Raw genomic sequence first — 21,951 nt, 5'->3', positions numbered from 1 at the left:
CGGTGTTTCTCGGCTCTGTTTAAAACGTGAGCTCGCATGGTGATAGCACTAAGATATACCCCGAGGGTAACCTGGTTGACGTTGATATCCGTTTGACGGAGCAGGAACTCGACCGCAAGCAGGTCGCGGCGCATGACGGCGTTGTACAAAAGACACTCGCCGTCCTGACGTTATAATTAGGAAGATAATCACAAACAGGCTATGGTAGAAGGAAGGCACCTCGTTCATGGTCGTCACTTCGATACCATGTGCGAAAAAGAAGGTTGCGGCTTCGAAATTGCGGCGCTGAACCGCCTCAAAGACGCATGGCTGACCCTATATGTGGAGAACAATGTCGTCGAATCAATCGCAATGGCGTGTACGTACGGGCACAAGGTCGCACATGTTGGGCTTGATGCCGCTGTGGGTGTGATCGCGATGCATGAGGACCTTGAAGAACGCGACGGTATGCGGCGGCTCAACCCATCGCATCGTCAAGGTCGGCAGCGTCGTGCTACAGTGCCAGCATCAATATACAACGCAAAGAAGAAGCGGCGTTGATGATGCAAGGCGTACGCATCCTAGAGAGCGAGATGATTAAGGCGCGGAGTCGATGCTATTGCAAACAATACCTGGCTGCACACTTGCATCGCGTCAAAGCGAGTGCGTAGGACGAGGTCCAGAATTTCGAGCTGCGTTTTGCAGAGTGCCTGGACCTGCGTCGTCTTGGCGTCTTTGCCCAGCTTCAAGTAATTTTCAATGGCGTGGCGCCCCGTACAAAAGGCCTCGAGCGTCGCATGCACAAGCGTATACGTGTACTCGCTTGTCTTCTTGGCCTACGTACAAAGCATTAGCGTTGGTTTGGACATTGCGATCGTTTCCACCGGATCGGCAATATTGACATTGCCCAACTTCTTCAAGAACGCGCAGACGTCGCCGTAGTCGCCGCGCTGGATGGCCGCAAACACAGCTACCTACGTGCACGCGTCAGTCAGCACAACTCGCTGGACGACGGACCTCAGCATTCGTTAGTTCCCGGGACATCGCATGCGCCATGGCTGTAATCGGCGTCGAAATGGCAAGTGAAAGCCGCGCATTTGAAATTAGCAAGTGCTCCAACCGCCATCATGAACTTCAACGATCGACAGGTAAATATGCATTGTGACAGGTAGTGTGGTGACGGCATACAAAATCACATACTATTTACAAAACATAGCCAATCTATTGCTGCAATGTATCGAAAGATACAGGTACGCGTATCCAAAGATAGAGGAATTCGTGTCGTTCATAATTTTTATCAACAGACATGTCTCCGATCATTTCTTGCTGCATTTGCCGTTTGGACATGAACCCAGAAGAGGTCGTCGACGCAGCCGTGCGCGCCGTGAAGGCGCTCGACTCTTTGGCAGTAGCAAAGCTCCTGAAGGCGCACCCCGCGTTGCTCTGCGACGCCCGCAGTGAGGTCCGTCACTTCGATCGATCGTCACTGCAGGTCCTGCTCTCGTAGGAAGGGCACACACTGCTCGAGGTCGGGCTGCACTGGATTGTCGCGCAAGCCAAAGTGTCGAACGAAGCCATTCTCGTGCTCAAGACGCTTTTGCAGCACAACCCTGACGTCAACGTCTCGCTCGTACGACAACTTCGCAGTATCATGACGGCGCTGTCATCAATCTTGTCTTGTTGTAGGATGGACGCTCGCCATTGCACCTGGCGTGTTTTATCCAAAACCACGAGATTGTCAAAGTGCTTTTGAACAAAGGTGCCAACGTCAATGCCCTCTTCGAGTACGACCGCAATAAGACATGATTTGTATGTGATATCTTTGGGTAGCGGAGAAACCCCGCTGCATACCGCGTGCAAGCTCGGCGCGGTCGACATTGTGCGGCTCCTCACGGAAAAAACCGGCCTCAAAATCAACGCGGCAGACAAGGTTATTTGTTATCTCTTGAGTCCGGCTACTTGACTTGATTTTTTGTCTAGCATGGTCTGACGCCACTCCACTACGCCGTTGCGACGGGCAACAAGGAGGTTATTCACGCGCTTCTCACGAGTCGTGCCAACGTTGACGCGGCTGATTTGGTACAGTCTTGTGATTTTGACTCTGGGTATATTCAATCATGAGGAATGTAGAATGGTTTGACGCCGCTCGCTGCAGTCATCTATGCGCTGCGCGCCGACCTCGTCCAGCTGCTCGTTGCGCACGGTGCCGACTTTTACCAACCCTGCGGTGTACGAGTCCCGCGACGAGACCGACTCGTGGCATTATTTTTCGTAGGGCCTCTCGCCAGTCGATTTTGCGTTGCACGGTGCGTCGTCGCCTTCGACAGAAAGCCATTATTGACCACCTATGTAGTGTACACGGAGAAGACCAAGGACGCCGCCAACACTGCCTTCCAGACCGAATACAACCAAATTCGTTCGGTGCTTGAAATCGCACCGAGCATGCACGAGCTTCAGATGGTGGCACGTCGCGACGGCAACCCTAACCTCGGGTCCGGGCGTTTTGGCACATGCCGACGGGTTACGTACGAAGGAAAGACCGCCGTTGCCAAGACGCTCTTCGTCAAGTCCCTCGACGCGGTATACGAGTTGCGCGCCCTCTCGACGTACGACGTTCTTTGTTCCCCTTCTTTTATTAGCCTTCTATAGCTGCAAGTCCGAGTACATTGTCGAGATTTATACGCAGAAGATCAACTTGTCCAGCCGCCAATGGCAGCTCTACCTCGAGTACATGGACGACGGCACCCTTCGCAGCCACTTGCATCGGTTGACGGAGGCCAAGAATGCGACAAAGCCCGACGAAATCAACATTCTCGATGTCGCTCTTGCCATTGCGCGAGGGCTCCAGGTGCTGCATAAACCGAAAGGACCAAAAGACCAACAAGCTTGGTCCATGGTCCACGGCAACCTCAAGCTCGACAATGTGCTCTTCAACACGAATGGTCAGATCAAGCTCGCCGACTTTGGTCTGTGCCGCGTCGAGTCGATGACCATGACTCACGCGAGTCTCTTGACCGAGCACTACGTTGCCCCCGAAGTCTTGAAAGGCGCCCCCAAGCTCTTGGCGTCCGCCGACATTTATGCGTTTGGCGTCATTCTCGCCGAGATGGACATGGGCGCGCCAGCGCCCCGAGGCAGCGACGAGAAGGCGAGACGAGGCGAGTACGTGCCCGAGTTGCGCTCCGACTGCGCCGAGTGGTACCGCGAACTCGTCCAGTGGTGCGTCACCAAGGAACCGGAAGACCGTCCCAAAATCGATGACGTCATCCAGATTTTGGAAAAGCCATCGATGGAGACGATCAATGCGGTCAAGACCGCCCGGAGCGTCACGAACAAGGGTAATGCCCATCTGCAAGAATTCTCGGATTTGCCGTTGAAGAGTTATTAATAAACGCTGGCTCGAATACGGCATTTCAAAGTTGTATAATGCTGTCGACGGGTTGTCGTTTCGCAGTCGAGTTTGCGATCGAGCTGTTTCTGCGTCTGGCAAGGGTACGCTTCGTGTTCATCTCGACCCGTATCATTGCTGCGCATCGCACATGTATGTCGTCCTGGACTTGACCCTCAAACTCGACACGCGAACTGCAAAATGGTGGTGGTGAAAGGCGCTAAAGTGGCTGACGACACTCACCTCATCGGTTAAATCGCACGGTTGGCGCTGCGAAAGAAACCATACAAGCCACAGCGTTGCCCACTCTATCACAGTTCCTTCGACTACGTACTAGTAGCTCTACGTACTCTGCTACACTGTAGTGTAAGGGAAAAAGTTGACTCTCCAAAGAGCGATGCAGCCATCTCGCTCCTCCTCTGTATGGACAGGCAGGGTGCGATCAGTTGCAGCCGTGGATTGAAGCTGACGACGCCGCCACCCACATTACCTTGTACCACAGTGCTTCTTGCTTCACGTAGCGAGCACAGAGATTCTCCGAGCCAAGATCACAAGATAACATCACACTAAACGTCTATCGCAGACCCACATCACCACGCAACGGCTCCGCTAAATAACAAAACGAGCGCGCTCCTCATCATGCACTAGTCCCGGTAGGTCGAGAGCCATGCAAACTACGCCTATCTACAGTGGCGTATGAAGGCAAGAGATCATAAAAGATGCTTTTGGCTGCAGCGGGTGTTGCCGACGCGATGGTAATTGGTACCCACAAGCATAACCCAAAGCGTCACCGGGCACGTCGCAGTCGTCGTCTCTTCGAAATCTGGATCGTGGACCATAGAAGGCGAGAGCGGCCCGAAAACGTCGTCGCCACTGTGTGAGCCGAACACACATGGCGTTAATCTGATCATTAGTCACAGCTGGGTTCGCTTGGGTGATCGATCTAACACCTCGGTCATAGTACGTCAAACACGTGCGCCAACGCGTACAACACGCTAAAGGCGACTCCAACGACAGTCTAACGCCAAGTGCGTAGAAGACGACGCGTTATAACACCCGTGGCGTCGCTAACAATATCCCACTGTGCCCACGTCAAATGGCAAACTGCTACTGTGTACTGCGACTTTGTGGCTGCCAAGCATCGCTTCATTTTTCGTTTTGCGATGCAGAGCCACACCACCACCAACTGCGCGTTGGGCATTGAGGAGCGACTCTCGTTCGTCTCGGCGACGATCGACAAGGCGTACGACGAAGCCAAGACGCCCGGCGACCTCGAGGGCGGTGCGCTGCGCGAAGGCGGCGCCCCCGTCTACACGAGCAAGGAGGTGCTCGGTCTTCTCTCGCAGTACGTCGCTGTCGGCCTCATGCTCGGTGCGCTCCCCAACATGACGTACCCCGTCTTTACCGGCTACTTTCACATGACGGGCGCGCAGTACAACTCGGCCAAGACGCTTCTCTTCATTGGCTGGTCGCTCAAGGCGTTCATTGGTATGATCTCAGACTGCGTGCCGATCTATGGCTACCGGCGCAAGTCGTGGATGATGATTGGCTGGTCCGGCGCGTTCATTTGTCTCCTTGTCCTCGCCTCCATGAGCTTTGGCGACCCGTACTACCGCGAGGCAGGCGTGTCCAGGATCGAGGCCAGTCTCCGCACGGCGGCCCAGAACGCGACCATCAACTTGGACGCGCCCGTCAAAGGCGGTGTCGTTGCGCTTCTCTTTGGTGTCGCGACCATCTCGTATGTGTTTGCGGACGTGCCCGCGGACGCGCTCGTTGTCGAGTATGCGCAGCGCGAGCCGGTCGCAACCCGCGGCCGCATGCAGTCGCTTGTCTACACAACGCGCACAGTCTCGTCGACGATTTCAACGGCCATTGCCGGTTTTTGCATGAACTCGCCGCGGTTTGCCGGTGATTTCTCGTGGGACTTTGGCGTCAACACCATGTACATTTTGCTCTGCATTCCGTGCTTTCTCATGGTGCCAACGACCTATTTTGTGATCCGCGACACAAAGGCGCCGGCCGTTCCGTTTGGGCACTACTTGGGCCAGGTTTGGGAGCTGCTCCAGAAGCGCGCCATGTGGCAGATCATGTTGTTCAACTTTTTCTACAATCTCTTTGGCGGCGGTCTCTCGTCGACGGCCGCGACATACGTGCAGCTGCACTGGGCCAAGGTCGAGAACCTCAACAGCCAGATTATTGTCATCATTTCCAACTTCATTCTGGCCGGCGTCATGGCCTCGATTGGCAAGTGGGGCACCAACTGGAACTGGCGCATCGTGGTGGTCTCGACGACCTTGGCGACGATCGCGATCGACTCGGTCGTGCAGTTTTGCACGTTTTACGCCATTGTGCGCAACCAGTGGTTCTACCTTGGCGTCCCCTTGGCCGAGCAGCTGCCCCAAGGCGTCCTCTTCATCGTCACGACCTTTGTGATTGTCGAGCTCGCCGAAATCGGCAACGAAGGCGTCGTCTACGGCCTTTTGACGACCGTCTCGAACCTTCCCGCTGCCGTCGGCCCCGTGCTCTCAAGCATCATTTGCGCCCACTTCCAAGTCGACGAAGACTCGATCGTGAGCGACACGCCCGAGGTCCGCGTCCAGGTCACGTACACGTATCTTATCTACTACGCCGGGTTTCTCGTCGCGGCCATGACATCGATCTTCTTGCCGACGCAAAAGGCGGCGCTCCACAACCTCCAGCGCCACGGCGGCAGCTACCCGATCGTCGGCGGCTGCGTCCTTGTCTTCGTCCTCGCCGCGCTCGTCTTTTCGATCACAGCCAGCGTGCTCTCGATGCTCCCGTCGACGTCGTGCATGGTTGTCGCGGGCGGTGGTGGCTGCGACCCGTAGATATTGTCTAGGAGATAGGTCCAGTGTGTTATGTTAAATGAAAGAGTACTGACAACGTCATCGATCCTTGAAACGCAGTTGGTGGATGTATCTTTGCTGTGTTTCGATTGGTTGGTCGCAGCCAATCAGCGACATGCCAATCAATCGTCCCCCGGTCTGTGACTACTGTCTGTATTGTAGTAGGGCCTCAACGACCGCGAGGTCCTACGCGCCTTTGCGCTGAACTGAGATTACCTAGGTAGTGTCAAAGCCCCAAAGTGATTTATCGCTGATGCAAATTCGAGCGCATGATGTGTGCTCTTTAGAACGTACTAGTACCGGTAATCCCTCAAGTGAGTAGCCCACACATCATTAACCTGCTGGTTCTCATGCACAATGCGTTTCTACGATGCACTTCATGAAGGTCTCGGAGCTGCTACCAGTCTTGTGAAGCAGAATAGCTAGCAGAATGCTTTGACATGGTCTGTGTCAGGCGGAAAATATATCATCCTGCTTGCCATTTGGAACGTTCGAACGGCACGGGAAACCAACTGGCTCGCTTTCGCAAGCCCTCCAGCACTCTGTCGTTGCGTGCGTCGCGACGAGCTGCGCGTAAACGTGTTTTTTGTAAATAGAATTATACGTTATGGACATTAGGACCGCTCGGGCAACGCGCTGGGTCGCAGCTGCGGATACGATGTTGCGATCGCGTTCTTGATTTGGTCGTAGACAAACTCGTTGCCAGCTTGATTGAGGTGGAGGCCGTCGCTAAGGACGGACTTTTGCTTGCCTTGCAGTGGCGTCCACAGATCGAGAACTGGAATCTTCATTTTGTCGCCTACTTCTTTGCACAGCGCCGCGTACGTTCCCTGGCGGTCGTTGCGGTGCAGCTGGCCCATGGCCGAGTCGTCGTCCGCGACACCCGGCGTCACAAGGAGGAATTTTGTCGACGGAAAGGCGCTGCTGAGGCCCGCCACCATGCTCTCGAGGTTGGCCTTGTACTTGTTCGGTGGTACGTAGAGCCCCGTTGCATTCGGGAGGGATGCATCGTTGGTGCCGAGCGCAATCGTGACAAGGATCGGCGATCGGGCTTCCCACTCGCGGATCAGCGCTGGGATCTTTGGGCGCCAATTCCTACAATAGTTTGTTCATAACTACCACAACTTTCATGACAATATTGTCGTACTGGGTCGACCAACCGGCCCGGCCCCGGTTGACAACGTCGGCGTGTCGAATATAGTCGTGGGCCAGCGACGCCTGAAAGCCGTGCATGTTGACGTTCGCGGCGTACTCGGTGATGGAATCGCCGACCATGAGGATCACGGGCATGGACGACGCCTTCGAAAATTTGCTCGCAGCAAGGTAGATAATGGTTCCCGTCATTGCCAGATACACGGCAGCGAGGCAGCCTACAATATATTTTGTCGTGAGGGGATGCATTTTGGAGGGAAAATTGTGTACCAATCAGGATGGCGCGGTGTCGCTTGCGCTGCGGCGGCGCCTCGTCGGTCATCTCGATCTCGTAGTCGCCGTCAATGGGTGACGTCAAGCGGTCAAACTTCATGCTTGGGTCTCAAGTGTCAAGATTCAAAATGAAGCTCCAAGGACAACGACTCTTGGATTCCAAAGTCAAAGTCCGATTTTTGAATTTGTCGCGCGAAACTCATCAACGCTCCTTTCTCACATTTATTTTTCACGGTGTGCACATGTTGGAAATGTGGTTTTGGCTGTGACCTATTGGTGCGCCAAGGTCGTCGCGTTTGCTATACTAGGTGGCTGCTTGCAGAGATATCAGTTCTAGACACGCGCCTCGTTATGTGTTGGTGTGCTAATAGCGAGTGCTAATAGCAAATCGCTACCACAGCGCGACGTCCAGCAACGTAGGGCGTTCTTTTTCCCACATGCGACATGTCGTCAAATTGACGTGGTAAATGTGAAAAATGCGGTGGCACAGGACTTGTATGATGCGCCCGCAAACAGACAGGCTGCAGGGTACGCAAAGGATTATGGCGCTGCGTTGATTGGCATGATGACGGGGCGTGCACTCTGCGTCATCGTTGTTGTCGAAGGTAACGAATCTGCATAGATGCATAGCAAATCCTAGCGCAATTTCACAACGGTTCTTTTCGCATTGGGTTTGCAGTGTGCTGAGCTGAACGAGGTGCTAGCACCCCACGCGACTCACAAGGCCCCCACTAGCTCCAGCTCTACGACCAACATCGCCACCGAGTGATGGACCCCTTGACGAAAAGAAACACAGCTCGGTGGCTGCGACAGGGGCCGCGGTGGTCAGCTGTGAGCGGCGATTGCGGTACCGAGATGGTGGCGTGCAACCCAACGACGTCTGGTGGCTTCGAGAGGCGAGTCGCCAAGGCCGATCCACTTCTTCGCAGTTCAGACTCTAAGCTTGGAGCACCGTCCCTAAGTGAAGCAGCTAACGTCGGTCAAGGACAGGAAACCAAGACCGATGACCGATGGAGAGCGCAGTCCGTCTATTCCTTGCCTCTAGTAAGCCGAAGGGCTAGGACGTCTAAGTATAGATCGCCATCGCGGGTGCACCCAACTCGATGCGATGCGTGCCGAGGTGGAGCCGAGGTGATAGCATCCGGCAGCGCGACTCTTTGCACTTTGCCTCGTGGCGGGGACCATACTACGCTTGCAGCGGTGTATTCAGTGGTGACGACGTTGGCAGCGGAACCCCGTTGGCCTTGCAACGATAGCGTTGGTTGATGATACCTCGAGTCCTCAACATCAGCAAGCCATTTCGTCGACGTTGCTTTCGTCTTCCGGTGTAACTCGGCAGCACAGCGGCGTGCACGCCAGTCAAGCAGGATGCGAGGCTACACGTTCACCGCCATTGACACCTGACAGCTCTGTACTAGCATACGTAATTTGGTCTCGATAATCAAGACAACAAGAGGGATCTGCACGAGCCATTGTCTGCCTCCATCGCGCGTCCGGTAATTTGCCCACCATTATCCGGATAGCGTCGTGGCATTTACATCGCTCGCCGGCCGCTGAAAGATGGAGATCGAGCCTGTCTACTTCTTCAAGACGATCCAGGCCGACGCCAAGCGCGTGGTCCTCGAGGTACGTCGCCGTCACCGCGTGCGTCATGTCCATGTGCTCCTGGGTAGACGCTCGAGCACGCGCTGCGCGACCAGGTCTACCACCCCGTGGACGCCCAGAAATGGACGCAGTCACTGCCGGCCGCGTGCCTCCAGCGGCTCCAGACGCTTGCGGACGGCGCCGCCGGCTTCAAGTTTGTCGTGCATCTCGCGCTGCTGCAGAAGAAGAACGGCGGTGTGCACACGTCGTCCGCGTGCGCGTGGAACGCCGACACGGACGGCCAGGTCGTCGTGCGCTACGAGACGCCGACGCTGGTCGCGATCGCGACTGTGTACGCGCTCAGCCTCGCCTAGCGCGCTCTGTTTCTACCATGCCAATGCATCACCACATATATGGTTGGCAGCATCGTACTCTACATGAAGAAGAAGAAGAAGTCTACGGTCGTTGTTGGTGGTATTTACTACTGGCGCTGGAGTTTCGGCGGGACCTTGTTGAGGCGGTACGCCTGCAGCACATCGCCCTGCTTGAAGGGCACGTCGTTCTCAAATTGGAGGCCGCACTCTTGGCCCTTGGCGCTCTCCGAGATCTTCTCCTGGTAGTGCCGCATGCTCTCGAGCGACGCGCCGTCCATGACGACCTCGCCTTGACGCAGCACGCGGAAGGTGCAGTCCGCATACAGATTACCGTCCGTCACGCGCACGCCGGCCACGTTCACCTTGGCCCGACCCTTGGTGTTGATCGAAATGACTTGGAGGACTTCGGCGGCACCGACGACTTCTTCCGCGACGACCGGCGTCATCTCCTTGGTCACAACCGCTTCAATGTCGTCGACGAGCGCGTAGACCACGTTGTGCGACCGAATATCAATCTTTCGACCTACAATGTATCAATCTATCAGAGGCCATCGCATGCGAGAGAGAGTACGTGTCGCGTCCTTGTCGATCGAGCCCGGGTGGCGCGTGTTGAAGGTGAAGATCGTCGCGCCGGTCCGCGCGGCCAAGTCGATATCGGAGGTCGAGACAGGCCCGACGCCGCCGTGGATGCGCTTGAGCTCGCACTCGTCGTTGACGTCGTTGAGCTCTTGCACGAGGAGGTCGATCGCGTCAATGACACCGAGCGAATTGGTCTTGAGGATCATCGGGATGATCTTCTTGACGTAGCCTTCGTCGTCGACCGTGAGGTTCTCGAGCCGCTTCTCCTCCGAGACGCGCTCTTGGCGCTGGAGCTCGAGCTGCCGCGCCTTTTGCCGGCGCGCGATCGGCACGTGGTCCTTCTTCTCGCCTTCCGCCATGTTGGCCGCGAGTTCCTTGAGCCGCACTTGCTCTTGGATACGAGCGCGCTCGGTGACAATCTCCTTCGCGAGCTCTTCCGTCTCGACCGGGAGGATCGAGTCGCCTGTCTTGGGGAGCTCCTTGAGGCCGACCATGCGCACGGGCATGCTCGGCGTCGCGATCTTGACCTAATGCAATAGTCCAATTTGTAAATCGACAAATAAAGAAGATACTGCGTACGGGCTTGCCGTTTTCATCGACGAGCGACTTGATCTTGCCGTATTCGAGGCCGCAGACCACAAACTGACCGACCGAGACCGATCCCCACGTGACCATCATATCGACGGTCGTGCCCCACCTAGGTGTAGGGTTTATAAATATGCGGCTGGAGTCCAAGCGTGTACCCGCGCACGAGCGTAGCTTCGACGACAACACCTTCGCCCGGCGCGGCCGTGTCGGCGCGGAGGTCCATGAGCTCCGCCTGCAGCACAATCGCTTGCTTGAGTTCGTCCAGTCCTACACGGAACTCGTCCTTCAAAAATCATTTTGGAAATCAAAAATCCTACCCTTGCCCGTCTTGCCCGAGACGCACACGAGCTGCGTATCGTGCGCTTCAATGCCGTTGAACTCGAGCTCTTGGGTAATGCGCTCGATGACTTCGTCTTCCTGGTCTTCGTATCTACAAGGAGAACATGAATCAAAAGACACAAATATTCGAGACTCGTACCGGTCGCACTTGGTGATGGCAATGATCATGGGCAAATCATGCTCCTTCGCTAGCTCGAGCACCTCTTTGGTTTGTGGGCGAATGCCGTCGTCGGCCGCCACGACGACCACGAGCACGTCCGTGAGGTGGCAGCCCTGCGCACGCATGTTGCTGAACGCCGCATGCCCTAAAAATCATCCGTAAAAACAGCTTTTGGCAGGATCGAAGTGCGTACCCGGTGTGTCGAAAAATGTGATGGGCGTCGGCGACTCGGCCATTGGCACTGTGAACGCGCCAATGCTCTGCGTGATGCCGCCGTGCTCCTTGGTCGTCGTGTTGCGAAGCGCGTCGAGGAGCGTCGTCTTGCCATGGTCGACATGGCCCATGACCGAGACCACGGGCGGGCGCACGGGAAAGCTGCTGCAGTCGTCCGGAATTTGCGTTCGCGTCAGATCCACAAAGCCCTGCATGAGGATCGGGATCATGCCCATTTCTTCGACCGCGAGCTCGGCGACTTCGGCCGAAATCTCTACAAGTGGCATGTGAGCGGCTTCAAGTCAACGCGAGTAGAGCACCCGTGTCGTCGTTGACGCGCTCGCCAAGGCCCTTGAGGACGCGTACGAGCTTGAACGACTTGATGCACATGCGCTCTGCGAGGTCCGAGACTGTGATTGTCACCGGGATCTCGACCTTGAGGTCCTTGAGGTGCTCGGCGATCATTTCGCGCTTGCGCATTTGACTGTTCTTGGAGTTGCGCGACCGCTGCGCCGAGTTTTGACGCTCCTGAAAGCGCCGGCGGTCGTTCCGAGGCCGCGACTTCCAGTCAATGTCGGGAAAGAGCGACGACTCCGAGTCAAAGAGACTCTTTTCAAACTGCAGCGCCTTTTGCGCCACCGTGTGGGCGTGCGCCTTCTTTTTCGGGTCCTGAAAGCTGTGCGAGTGCGGCGGGTTGTGGCGCCAGTCCTTCCGTGTCACGTGCTTCTCGATCGGCTTGGAGGTTGGCAGGTTCGACGTCGGTAGCTTCGAGGTGGGCGGCTTCGAGGTTGGCAGCTTCGGCACGGTGACCTTGAGATCGCGGTCGCCAAAGAGACGGAAGCGGCCCGGTTCACCGCTTTTGATCGGCGTCGGCTTGGTCTCGGTGCGCAGCATGCGCGCGGGCGACGCGACCGGCTTTGGCTCCTCGTACACCACCCACTTTTTGAGCTCCTTGTCCCACGTTTGGCGCTGCTTCTTTTCCTTGACGAACGCGTCGGTCGACCCGGCGCCGGCCTTGGGCGCCATCGTCGTCGGCTTCTTGGCATGCGGCTTGCTCGGGAAGAGGTCCGTGCGCGGCTTGGGCGTCCAGCGCTTGCCACCGCCGGGCGTGCTGTGCGGCTTGGTGCTGAAGCTCATGGCATGGGCACGGCGCAGGATGTCACCGACGAGCGGTCGCAGTTGGGCGGCCATCGATCGTGCAGCGAGGACTTCGGCAAACACCAACGAATGCACAGGAGCACACGCGCAAGGCCATTGGCTCCCGCGTGGCCAATCCGACGCCGCGCAAAGTATTATTTTCCCTACATTTAATTCCACATACTGGAATCAAGTAAAGCAATTATATTTATTGTGCTCGCCGGCCGCAATCCATTTGGGTGCTTCGGCATGTGCCACATCAAAAAGCGGAGGTGGCACCTCAGACCTCGAGCCACCGACGCCTTCACCACGCCTTGCAGCGACAGCCTATGCTATAGTGGACCGCAGAGGTCATCTAGCTTTGTCTGGGATCTTGGAGAGCAAGCGTGTGGCTCCAGTCCTTGCGCATGTTGTCATCCTGGCAAAGCGAGCTCACGCTTCGATGGGTTTCAGCACGCAGGCTGCATCTCGGCAAGTGCATCTTGCAGCGCACATGGCGATCTTACATTGCGGGCACCGAGTGTCAATGGCTGCATGCACGAATTCTCTGGCTACGACTGCCGACAAAGGCTGAAGAGCACAAACTACCACATGCGGACTTGTGACTACACGTATTGGAGGTGGTATCAGCACCGACCTGGGCGAGACGAGGTAGATCCTTTGCAACGGTCATCAGCGGTGGCGCAGAGCCGCTCGCATGCTTTGGTGTTGCGTCAGCTACACGCACAGTGTATCTTGCCGTCGACGACATCAACAACGACATCTCGGTCCATCTCGCCAGAGGAGTGGACCCTTATCCTTCGGTTCAGTGGCACTTCACGAATATAGAACGTGGCGGGCCGTGGCGCCAGTTACGACGCTGGAAAGGTCAACGGAGGAAACCAACAAAACCAAGTCGGAGATGTTGCGCACAGTCATCGGCGCGACGCTCGTGCAGCTCGGGTGCGGCGTCGTCAACGGCTTCATCAGCGTCCTCGCGACCCTCGACACAGCCTTCTACGCCAACCCGCTCGACGGACGCACCTTGCACGCCTACTACGTGGCCATGGGCGTCTTTGCACTCGGTGTCGTCGTCGTCGGCGTCGCCTACCCCAAGCTTCCGCCGGCGCGCTGGGTCGGGCTCGGCGCCGCCTTGGTCGCACTGGGGTACGGCCTCACAGCCATTGGCGTCCATACCACGTCGACGGCGCTGGTTCTGCTCGGCTACGGCGTCATCCACGGTCTCGGCCTCGGTCTCTGCTACGGCGCGTCGTTCGCCACTGCATTTCAGCGCTGCCACGACTGCTACCTTGGCCTTTGCGGTGGTCTCTTGGCAGCCGCATTTGGCGTCGGCTCGATTGTTGGCTCGAAAGCGCTCTTACCTGCGACAACCTCGATCGGGCGATCCAGCGCTTTCCTGGTCGTTGGCGGCGGCGTCACCGCCGTCCTGCTTCTCGGCAGCGCCTGCTTCTATTGGGCGCCGCCAACGACGTCGCTCGACGCGCCGAAGCCCGACGACGACGAGCCGCTGACGCCAAAGGCGCCCTTCTCACCGAGTACAACACTCTCGCCGCCCGTGCTTCTCGAGGTCGAAGAACCATCTGCACCTTCCCTGTGGTCGTCGCCGCTCGTATCGCTCGACTACGCGGCGCTTCTGCTGCTCGTGTTTGGCTACGTCGTATACGGTGTCACGATGCTGCCTCGGTACCCGCTGCTCCTCCTCACAGTGTTTGGTCAATCTCGCGACGCAGCGACGCGCATCATTGTCACGTTTGGCTTGTACAGCATCCTCGGGCGTCTACTCGGCGGTGGGCTCGCCGATGTGCTCAGCCGCTGCATCGCGCCGCCCTTTGCTCGCAAGCTGCTGCTCGTCACGGCGCTTCTCGTCCAAGTCCTTTTGCTGTACAAGCTGCCCGAGACGCTCCGAACGCGAGACCTCGACAGCTTTGAAGGCTTCGTCCGCGGCCTCAACGTCTGCTTTGGTGTCGGCTTTGGCATCTTTCCGTCGTTTGCCCACGTGCTCTTTGGGGCCCCCGCCTTTGCGAAAGCGTACAGCGGCGTCGTGCTGGCGTGGGTGGCCGCCCTTCTCATCGGCGGTTTAAGCTTTGGCGCCTCGTTGGAAGCGCGCTACTTTGTGCAGCGCCAGCCCATCGTTCAAGTCTACGACGCCATTTTTGCCTGGCTGCGCGTCCTCACGCTTGTCGGGCTCGTGGCCGGGATCCTTGTCCGGACCAACCCTCACGATCGGTTCGCCACCGGCGTCAAGTACCAAGTGAGCGTCTGCGGCCGGCCGCTGCTTCGCTGCGGTGTTTCCAAGCCGGATCCGATGGTGTAGACCCGACAGTCACACCGGCGTGCTTTGTTGACTGGACATGATAACACTACTGTTTATAATACATATGTATGGGAAGTACACTTCCGCTCGTCGTGATGCGACTGACGACGATTAGGTTTCAAACAAAATCGTCTCGAGGTACTCCCACATCGGGTACTCGGGCGGTGGCTCCTCGGTCGGAAACGACGGTGGCACCAACGTGTCCAAGACGCTCGTAAACGCAATCGTGGGCTCCGGTTCCTTCTTCGGGTTCTTCTTTGTCTTGGCCAGCTCCGAGCCGCAGGGTGTTGCTGCAGCTGGTGGTTGCGTGTCGTCGGTCGTTCGAGCGGATCCTCGCCGTGTTGTTGTCGGCGGTGTCGTCATCGCTTGCGGGGTCTCGTTGCTCTCAGCGACTGGAGCCACTCGTGATGGTTGCTGCTGCCGCTTCTTGTTGGCATACGCACGCTGGATCGCGTTGGCTTTTTTGCGGTGGTAGTCACAAAGGAGGTGGAGGCTGCCGTTGCGCTTGGTCGAGCGGATATTGGTGCACACCTTGTACGTGTACTGGCACGTCGGGGCGGCCTCGGCTTTGCGGCGTGCCATTTCAACACTAAGCTCCATGCGCCGCAAAGGAGCAAATATTTGGGCGCCCGCCCATGGTCGGCATGAAATGACGCGAGATGTGTGATAGGTGGGTGACTACACTAGGAATTCCACAAGGTTATTCATACGCGGCGACATTCAGCTGCTTGCACGTTCCGGCCCGCTGAACAAGTATTCAATGCACCAGAGTGGGATCCATCACAAGTAAGCGGCCACGTACCTTGTAGCCAGACGTGCTAACAAGTAGGACATGAATTACGTCCTGCACTTCAATAACAACAACAAACGAATTACATACTCAGTACGAGTCAAGATTCTTCGTGGCATCGCTGTGCGTGTTCATCCGCCAAGTACAATGATATAGTACTTGGCGGGTCCATCCATTGTACTGGAAGACGTCCTTGGACGCATGTTTGGTGTGGACGCAAAATGGAAATGTAGAGAAATTGTAAGCAAGGGCGAATAAAAATATTTAGCTAAGTTACCCTAGCAGTTATCCAGCGAAATCAAACTACATTGTGTATATTACTAGAGCTCTCAATCGCTCGCATCAAAGTCAAGGATCATATGTGTCGAATCGGACAGAGCATTTTATAAATTAGACTGGCGTGCTATGGAGGAGCTCGTACAAAATGCGGGTTTCGTCCGGCGTCATGACCAGCGCTTCCTCTGACGCCCATGCGTCGTCGGAGTCGTCGAACAACAAGGCGGTTAGAAGATCCACTCGGTCGCTCGCGACGGCAGCTCCTGTGGCCATAAACGGCACGGGCTCAATGTCGCGCTGCACCTTGAGCGCGCGCTTCTTGTTGGTGTACGCTTGCTGGATCCGGTTGGCTTTTTGGCGGTGGAATTCGCAGAGCTGGTGCAGGCTCCCGTTGCGCTTTTGAGAGCGGGGGAGCGTGCACACCTTGTACGAGTACTGGCAGTGCGTCGTCGCCGGCTCCATTTCCAAAATGGGCTTGCACGTGGTATCATTCTGGCGCCAGCGAATTTCGCGCCATGGTCCGAACCCTGGTCCCACCTTGCATCGCATTGCACCAATCCGCAGCCAGAAAATCTGATAGGCGGCCTCGGATTGGTGCAGTGATGCTGGATTCAGCACCAGATGACCAGATTCAATATGCAGTATTTTGGATACCTCTTGTCATCGTATAAGAGTCGAAAAGGACTACTATTAATAGTAGCATGTATTCGAGGATGGCACCGGAGCTGTTTCTCATTGTTGGTGAAATGTACTGTGTGTCGCGTGAACATGCAGCCCGACGCGCGCATCGCAAAAACCCTTGCCGCTGCCGAATCGAAAACTGAAATTCGAGTTAGCGTCGATTTCTCGACCAATGTATTCATTAGTTTTGATCCCTACACAAAAAGCGCAATGGACACAGTCCGAGATACCTGCACTAATCGCATGTCTTTCTTCCGATAGCACTCTATCTTACGTTTGTATTCTCTTTCATTTCAAAAAATCTCATGTAGTAAGATGTATTCGTCGATGGTGAGTTCGACCGACGGCGAGGCATGGCACTCGAGCGGGTCAAAGAGCCCCAAGAGGCTATTGTCAAGAGAGTGGGGCGCAAGCATGTAGTCGTCTTCGCAGCTCCGAGGCCGGGCCACGCGCTCCGTGAGGCGCGTTCGCTTGGCCTTGAGCGCGCCAGCGGGCGACGACCGGGCACGCTTCTTGTTGGCGGCGTATGTGTTTTGGACCGCGTTGGCTTTTTGGCGGTGGAATTCGCAGAGCAAATGGAGGCTGCCGTTGCGCTTGGTCGTGCGTAAGTTCGGGCACGGCTTGTACGAGTATTGGCACAGTTGGTCGTGGTGCTGCGAGTCGTCGCTCATGCTGGTACTACGTCGCTTTATCGATGTGTGCGTCTCGTGGGAAATGCCAAAGTGAGCAGAGAACACTTGAAACACACACGTCGGCAATCTGGGTGGCAGCAAATCCGCTTTGCCGATCCGGCGCGCTGCGTATGATAGAACGCCTTTGATTCGTCGGTTGCGCTGCGTTTGTGCCATAAGCGTGGGAGGGAACGCGACTGGTGCTGCGACGCATGCATCTATCATAGCGTCTCGAACCGAGGTAGCAGTGACAGCCAATGGGGCTTTTCGACGACGACGACGACGTTGGAGCCAACAGAGGGCCTCCACCATTTGGACTCCGCCTGCTGTGTAAATCCACCGTCGTATACTTGGTAGAAACCAACGCTGTATCACAAAGCCTCCTGTATCGCAGCAGCACGTAAGCGAGTAGCCACGCTGCTAAAACCCGTGCCATGCAGTGCCAACTTGAAATGGGTCCGGTCACAAACCCGAGATCTTATAGAGTCCGCGTTGAGTTCTTTGCGGAGAAAGCGAGATCTTGATCGACGAGTCGTACTTGGAGACGCAGAACGCTGCAGGCATGGGCAGTGACCAGATTAGCTGTCGAGGCGAGGGAGAAAGGTTGGGAACGAAAGACTCGTCCTTGAGTGTGCGGTCGACACACAATCGCCGTGCGATATAACTTACAAACGTCGTTGTTGTTGGATCCGTCGTAATCGTCGCGAGGAAGAGCCTTGATGTCTACAGCACTTACTCACTGTCGTCATCTTCCAGCTGTAGAGAACATTCAGTTTCTATCATATTTCATTGTAGACTCACGCCGCCAACAAAGATTGCTTGTTTTGATGCGTTTTTATTCATCCAAAATACATGATGAGAAAGGATCTCCCCTTCGTCAGCTCCCTTCGCCGGCATTGAACCTCGATAGCAATGAGGCAGTGAGGCTTGACATCCGCGAGCGCGCCATCAAGCGGACGGCCAACTCGATGTATGGTTGTCTCGTCTTTCGCTACTCGTGCTTCTACTCCAAACCGATTGCAGCGCTCATCACATCGACCGGTCGCGCATGCTGACGAGTGTCGCGTCCTTGATGGTCAGTGACTTGGGCGTTTGGGCTAAGCGATTCGCGCAAAATTCGGTCGAAGCGTTCGCGCCTCCAAGCATTGGCCGACGGCTTAGCTTTTGCTGTGGCCGTTGGCAGTATTGTCAAACGTCGATAGCAAACGTAGGCAAGCTGTAAGAGTATTTGGAATCCGTGAACCGGTGTATCGTTGAATAGCTTGTTCGCTGCATTCTCGGCGTCGGCAGACGAACTAGCGTACAGGTATGACCCATTAGTAGTTGAGCGCTCCAAGCACACTCGTGCTATTATTTGCTTGGAAATGCCATTTGTCTTTTTGACTTGTTTCCGGTCATGGCACCGCGATCATCTCGCTTCGTCACCATGCTGCGACGTGTGCAACGCCGACGGTCGGAGATGCATTTCTCAACACTCACCCTAAAGGCGTCCCCTCGGCGCGCCGCCTCGTGGCCATCGAGCAGTTGTGCATAGGCACCGGGTTCTCTTACATAAATAACCAACAAATCCTACGGTGGTGTAACTCGCTACGGCTGCGGTCCTCGGTCGCCCCAAGATTGATCCGGGTACCGCCCGTCATGATAGTACCGGCCATCGTACGGCGGCGCATAAAGCTCGGTCGGCGGGCGCGGCGGCGGCTGCAGAAAGCTATGCGTCGCGTGGAGCGAGCGCAGCGGTGGCAGCACGGTCGGCCGGCCAGGTGCCCCCCGCAGCATCGGCGACACAAAGCTGGAAGGCGGCGGTGGCGCGTGGTAGGTCGGTGGCGGCGGCGGGAGGTAGTGTGGCGGCTGCGGGAACGCACGCGCGTCGGCCGCGAGGAGGTTGCCAATGCAGAGCCGCTTGTTGGGAAGCGGATTGATTGGTGCCGGCGACGCCTCGCTGAGGCGCTTGAGGCGCTTCTTTTGCGCGTACGCTTGCTGGAGCGCGTTGGCCTTGGTGCGGTGGAATTCGCAGAGCGAGTGGAGCTCGCCGTTGCGCTTGGTCGCACGCGGCTGGAAGCACGGCTTGTATGTGTACTGGCACTGGTGCTGCGGCTCGGGCGGCGTCGGCGACGACGATTCGCCGCTCTCGCTCTCGGTCGCGTCGCGGTCCTTCTTGGCATACGCCCGTTGGAGCGCGTTGGCCTTGTTGCGGTGCGTCTCGCAGAGCGAGTGGAGCTCGCCGTTGCGCTTGGTCGCGCGCCGCTCAAAGCACGGCTTGTACGTGTACTGGCACTGCCACGGGAGCGTGCTCACGGTCCGGCGGGGCTTGGGGGCCATGGCGCAACTGATGGAATATCAGCAGAAGCATGGCAGAAGGGCCAGCCAATTGGAGACAGGCCGTGGTGATAGTTCTTTTTGATTGGCGTCAGCGACGCTACGGGGGTGGGTCCAAGAAACGTCTTTTCTTTGGGGGGCGTACGATAAAACGGTGAAAAATGCGACCCTGCGATGTGCCCGTTATCGAAAATAGGGTACCCGCTGGAGGGACCCGTGGCGCTAGTCAGAGTTTAGATCGATTCGATTGCTTCACACAGTAGGATGGCCACTGGCGACGACGCAGTGGAGCCAGCCACTGGCCAAGTCTCTGCCCGCTCTGCCTGCCCACTTTTTCAAGCTCACGGTGCGAATTCGATCGCAGTAGCGATAACGCCGCCATGCAGGCTGCGTGTTTCCAGCTGGAGCTTCCGAGTGCCACCGATCACATGCGATCAGCTTGTGGATCCTCAACAATGCCACGACGGGCCGTCAACAGTCTAACGTCCACAGACCTTCTTGATCATGTCGGTGTACGTTGTCCTGTTCATCCTTGTGAGCATTGGCATCGAGGCTCTCTGGCGTTCCACCGATAACGGGACCCAGCAAATCTCAACTCGCAACTTTGTTGGCACCACCACGTGGCATGTTGATACAAGCAAGCAAATGGAAGATGCAGGATAAGAGTGTACGTTAGGGCTCGACAACTAACTACGGCAGCCGTCCGTGGTGGGTGCTGTGGTGGTGGTGCGGACTCTTCTCGCCACGCAGGTCGTCTCGCAAAAGCGCTGTAAGATACCCAAAGCCATTGTCGGCGACAGGCGGGTACATGAGGCGGGGCAGCGCCATCGAGACGCCTCCTCCTCGCGGGTCAAACTGGACGTTGGCCCGATTGTGGTACGACGGCTCGAGGTACTGCGGCATCGCAATGTGGTGGCGCGTGTGCGTCGACTGCATCGCGTACTCGGTGCCCGGAGGCTGGGTGCTGTGGCGGTGGCTGGCGCTCGCGGCTTGCTTCTGGAGCCGCTTCTTCTGCGCGTAGACCCGCTGGATCGCGTTCGCCTTCTTGCGGTGGTACTCGCAGAGGAGGTGCGGCGCGCCGTTGCGCTTGGTCGTACGCGGGTTCGAGCACGGCTTGTACGAGTATTGGCACTCGGTCTTGGCGTCCATTTCGGTTCTGTGCCAGCGCTTGCCACACCGATCAGTGGTGGCACGCGACTGATAGATGAGATTGCACCTGTGGCACGTGTGGGAAATGCGCAGAAAAGCCAATGGCACGCTGCCCATTGGCTTGGTACGGGATTCCACACGGTGAAAATTCGAAAAATCATTTTGTGGCGTGTGGAATACATGCGTGCGAGCGCAAGTAAGTTCAGTGCGCGCGTGACGTTGAGCAACGTCGACGCGACTCGATTGGCCACCGCGCTCGTCTTCGCTTGGGGCCGCTCTCTTGCGAGGTGATGCGCTCGCTGTTTCCAGCTTGGTTGCACTGCCACCATGCAGTGATTTACACCAAAGACACATGCACGTGTGTGGAAAACACGTTTCTAACAGTAAATTAATCACGTTACATAAACTTGGGTGTTGTAAAGGCGCCAGATCGGCCGCCCACAGAGAGAGAATTGGTGATGCTAAAAGAGCTCGTTGAGAATGGCCACTTCCTCGTGCGTCATGATGGGCGATCCAGCGTTCCAGCACGGAGAAAAGCTCTCGTCGCTCCAGAGCGACGAGAACAAGTCGGTCGATGCCCAGTGCGCAGCGAGCTCCACCGGACTCAACGGCAGCGCGGGCTCGTCCTTGAGCGACAATTGCTGGGTCGTCTTGTTCGCAGCGTGGTGTCGCTGCGCGCGCTTCTTGTTGGTGTAGACTTGCTGGATCCGGTTGGCTTTTTGGCGGTGAAACTCGCAGAGGAGGTGGAGGCTGCCGTTGCGCTTGGTCGTGCGCGGGTTCGAGCACGGCTTGTACGAGTATTGGCACTCGAGCGACGATGCAGCCATTGAGGTGTCCATTTCATAAATGCCATGTCGATCCAAGCCGCCATTTCGCCGACTTTTGCGTCCATCACGAGAGTGGGCGAGGCGCGCAACCCACCAATCACATGGCACAATCCCTGCGCGGGACTGATAGGCGGCGCGCTCATTGGCTCGGTTCTTGGGTTATGCATACTGCCCGGCATTCAGTACGATGCAAAGTCGAAAATCGTGATAGTGCAACGGCGTTTTTGTCACTGGGCATGTGATCCCGGTGCGACTTGAAAAATGCGATGGGCGAGCTGAGTGATGGTGCACTCC

General features: G+C 56.7%; 13 protein-coding genes across 13 annotated transcripts; 4 read left to right on the top strand and 9 right to left on the bottom strand.

Moving 5' to 3' along the window:
* Positions 1–19: 19 nt before the first annotated feature.
* On the bottom strand, positions 20–1,073 carry SDRG_02860 (hypothetical protein; the record flags this gene model as incomplete). The annotated part of the gene is made up of 8 exons (XM_008608464.1): positions 997–1,073; positions 864–953; positions 612–815; positions 556–560; positions 367–493; positions 220–315; positions 72–164; positions 20–31 (listed from the first exon to the last, which is right to left on the bottom strand). The coding sequence occupies exons 1-8, from the start codon at positions 1,033–1,035 to the stop codon at positions 20–22; spliced, it is 666 nt and encodes a 221-aa protein (XP_008606686.1). The 5' UTR covers positions 1,036–1,073.
* Positions 1,074–1,324: 251 nt separating this feature from the next.
* Positions 1,325–3,367, top strand: SDRG_02859 (serine/threonine protein kinase; the record flags this gene model as incomplete). The annotated part of the gene is made up of 9 exons (XM_008608463.1): positions 1,325–1,441; positions 1,487–1,609; positions 1,666–1,763; positions 1,810–1,909; positions 1,960–2,058; positions 2,110–2,208; positions 2,255–2,285; positions 2,333–2,585; positions 2,629–3,367. 9 exons carry the CDS (start codon positions 1,325–1,327, stop codon positions 3,365–3,367), a joined length of 1,659 nt encoding a protein of 552 aa, XP_008606685.1.
* A 1,163-nt stretch (positions 3,368–4,530) lies between these two features.
* SDRG_02858 (hypothetical protein) lies at positions 4,531–6,276 on the top strand (the record flags this gene model as incomplete). The annotated part of the gene is made up of 1 exon (XM_008608462.1): positions 4,531–6,276. One exon carries the CDS (start codon positions 4,531–4,533, stop codon positions 6,214–6,216), a length of 1,686 nt encoding a protein of 561 aa, XP_008606684.1. The 3' UTR covers positions 6,217–6,276.
* Positions 6,277–6,783: 507 nt separating this feature from the next.
* SDRG_02857 (hypothetical protein) lies at positions 6,784–7,822 on the bottom strand. Its single transcript, XM_008608461.1, has 3 exons — positions 7,657–7,822; positions 7,382–7,604; positions 6,784–7,329 (listed from the first exon to the last, which is right to left on the bottom strand). Exons 1-3 carry the CDS (start codon positions 7,757–7,759, stop codon positions 6,849–6,851), a joined length of 807 nt encoding a protein of 268 aa, XP_008606683.1. The 5' UTR covers positions 7,760–7,822; the 3' UTR covers positions 6,784–6,848.
* A 1,397-nt stretch (positions 7,823–9,219) lies between these two features.
* On the top strand, positions 9,220–9,617 carry SDRG_02856 (hypothetical protein; the record flags this gene model as incomplete). The annotated part of the gene is made up of 2 exons (XM_008608460.1): positions 9,220–9,285; positions 9,333–9,617. The coding sequence occupies 2 exons, from the start codon at positions 9,220–9,222 to the stop codon at positions 9,615–9,617; spliced, it is 351 nt and encodes a 116-aa protein (XP_008606682.1).
* A 68-nt stretch (positions 9,618–9,685) lies between these two features.
* Positions 9,686–12,715, bottom strand: SDRG_02855 (hypothetical protein). Its single transcript, XM_008608459.1, has 8 exons — positions 11,817–12,715; positions 11,477–11,770; positions 11,263–11,428; positions 11,102–11,214; positions 10,940–11,051; positions 10,776–10,893; positions 10,189–10,723; positions 9,686–10,140 (listed from the first exon to the last, which is right to left on the bottom strand). The coding sequence occupies exons 1-8, from the start codon at positions 12,685–12,687 to the stop codon at positions 9,725–9,727; spliced, it is 2,625 nt and encodes an 874-aa protein (XP_008606681.1). The 5' UTR covers positions 12,688–12,715; the 3' UTR covers positions 9,686–9,724.
* Positions 12,716–13,452: 737 nt separating this feature from the next.
* Positions 13,453–15,034, top strand: SDRG_02854 (hypothetical protein). Its single transcript, XM_008608458.1, has one exon. It carries the CDS (start codon positions 13,535–13,537, stop codon positions 14,945–14,947), a length of 1,413 nt encoding a protein of 470 aa, XP_008606680.1. The 5' UTR covers positions 13,453–13,534; the 3' UTR covers positions 14,948–15,034.
* Positions 14,964–15,591, bottom strand: SDRG_02853 (hypothetical protein). Its single transcript, XM_008608457.1, has one exon. It carries the CDS (start codon positions 15,545–15,547, stop codon positions 15,059–15,061), a length of 489 nt encoding a protein of 162 aa, XP_008606679.1. The 5' UTR covers positions 15,548–15,591; the 3' UTR covers positions 14,964–15,058.
* A 394-nt stretch (positions 15,592–15,985) lies between these two features.
* On the bottom strand, positions 15,986–16,475 carry SDRG_02852 (hypothetical protein; the record flags this gene model as incomplete). Its single annotated transcript, XM_008608456.1, has 1 exon — positions 15,986–16,475. The coding sequence occupies one exon, from the start codon at positions 16,473–16,475 to the stop codon at positions 16,128–16,130; it is 348 nt and encodes a 115-aa protein (XP_008606678.1). The 3' UTR covers positions 15,986–16,127.
* A 359-nt stretch (positions 16,476–16,834) lies between these two features.
* On the bottom strand, positions 16,835–17,528 carry SDRG_02851 (hypothetical protein). Its single transcript, XM_008608455.1, has one exon. It carries the CDS (start codon positions 17,363–17,365, stop codon positions 16,988–16,990), a length of 378 nt encoding a protein of 125 aa, XP_008606677.1. The 5' UTR covers positions 17,366–17,528; the 3' UTR covers positions 16,835–16,987.
* Positions 17,529–18,889: 1,361 nt separating this feature from the next.
* SDRG_02850 (hypothetical protein) lies at positions 18,890–19,723 on the bottom strand. The gene has a single exon (XM_008608454.1). The coding sequence runs from the start codon at positions 19,682–19,684 to the stop codon at positions 18,953–18,955; it is 732 nt and encodes a 243-aa protein (XP_008606676.1). The 5' UTR covers positions 19,685–19,723; the 3' UTR covers positions 18,890–18,952.
* Positions 19,724–20,327: 604 nt separating this feature from the next.
* SDRG_02849 (hypothetical protein) lies at positions 20,328–20,921 on the bottom strand. The gene has a single exon (XM_008608453.1). The coding sequence runs from the start codon at positions 20,828–20,830 to the stop codon at positions 20,372–20,374; it is 459 nt and encodes a 152-aa protein (XP_008606675.1). The 5' UTR covers positions 20,831–20,921; the 3' UTR covers positions 20,328–20,371.
* A 270-nt stretch (positions 20,922–21,191) lies between these two features.
* On the bottom strand, positions 21,192–21,740 carry SDRG_02848 (hypothetical protein). Its single transcript, XM_008608452.1, has one exon. The coding sequence runs from the start codon at positions 21,667–21,669 to the stop codon at positions 21,292–21,294; it is 378 nt and encodes a 125-aa protein (XP_008606674.1). The 5' UTR covers positions 21,670–21,740; the 3' UTR covers positions 21,192–21,291.
* Between the last annotated feature and the right edge of the window lie 211 nt (positions 21,741–21,951).

This window comes from Saprolegnia diclina (assembly GCF_000281045.1).
Source record: "Saprolegnia diclina VS20 unplaced genomic scaffold supercont1.6, whole genome shotgun sequence".
Classification (NCBI taxonomy): Eukaryota; Oomycota; class Saprolegniomycetes; order Saprolegniales; family Saprolegniaceae; genus Saprolegnia; species Saprolegnia diclina.
This window is presented reverse-complemented; position numbering and strand designations above follow the sequence as displayed.

Bases quoted from the DNA above. Each gene is read 5' to 3' on its own strand.
- SDRG_02857 (XM_008608461.1), bottom strand. From the start codon at position 7,759: ATGAAGTTTGACCGCTTGACGTCACCCATTGACGGCGACTACGAGATC. The intron at 7,605-7,656 runs GTACACAATTTT...AATATATTGTAG, and splicing joins ACACCGCGCCATCCTGATTG to GCTGCCTCGCTGCCGTGTAT. The intron at 7,330-7,381 runs GTACGACAATAT...AAACTATTGTAG, and splicing joins CGGGCCGGTTGGTCGACCCA to GAATTGGCGCCCAAAGATCC.
- SDRG_02855 (XM_008608459.1), bottom strand. From the start codon at position 12,687: ATGGCCGCCCAACTGCGACCGCTCGTCGGTGACATCCTGCGCCGTGCC. The intron at 11,771-11,816 runs GTGCTCTACTCG...TGCCACTTGTAG, and splicing joins GCGCGTCAACGACGACACGG to AGATTTCGGCCGAAGTCGCC. The intron at 10,894-10,939 runs GTACACGCTTGG...CCCTACACCTAG, and splicing joins GAAGCTACGCTCGTGCGCGG to GTGGGGCACGACCGTCGATA.
- SDRG_02854 (XM_008608458.1), top strand. From the start codon at position 13,535: ATGTTGCGCACAGTCATCGGCGCGACGCTCGTGCAGCTCGGGTGCGGC.
- SDRG_02853 (XM_008608457.1), bottom strand. From the start codon at position 15,547: ATGGAGCTTAGTGTTGAAATGGCACGCCGCAAAGCCGAGGCCGCCCCG.
- SDRG_02851 (XM_008608455.1), bottom strand. From the start codon at position 17,365: ATGAGCGACGACTCGCAGCACCACGACCAACTGTGCCAATACTCGTAC.
- SDRG_02850 (XM_008608454.1), bottom strand. From the start codon at position 19,684: ATGGCCCCCAAGCCCCGCCGGACCGTGAGCACGCTCCCGTGGCAGTGC.
- SDRG_02849 (XM_008608453.1), bottom strand. From the start codon at position 20,830: ATGGACGCCAAGACCGAGTGCCAATACTCGTACAAGCCGTGCTCGAAC.
- SDRG_02848 (XM_008608452.1), bottom strand. From the start codon at position 21,669: ATGGACACCTCAATGGCTGCATCGTCGCTCGAGTGCCAATACTCGTAC.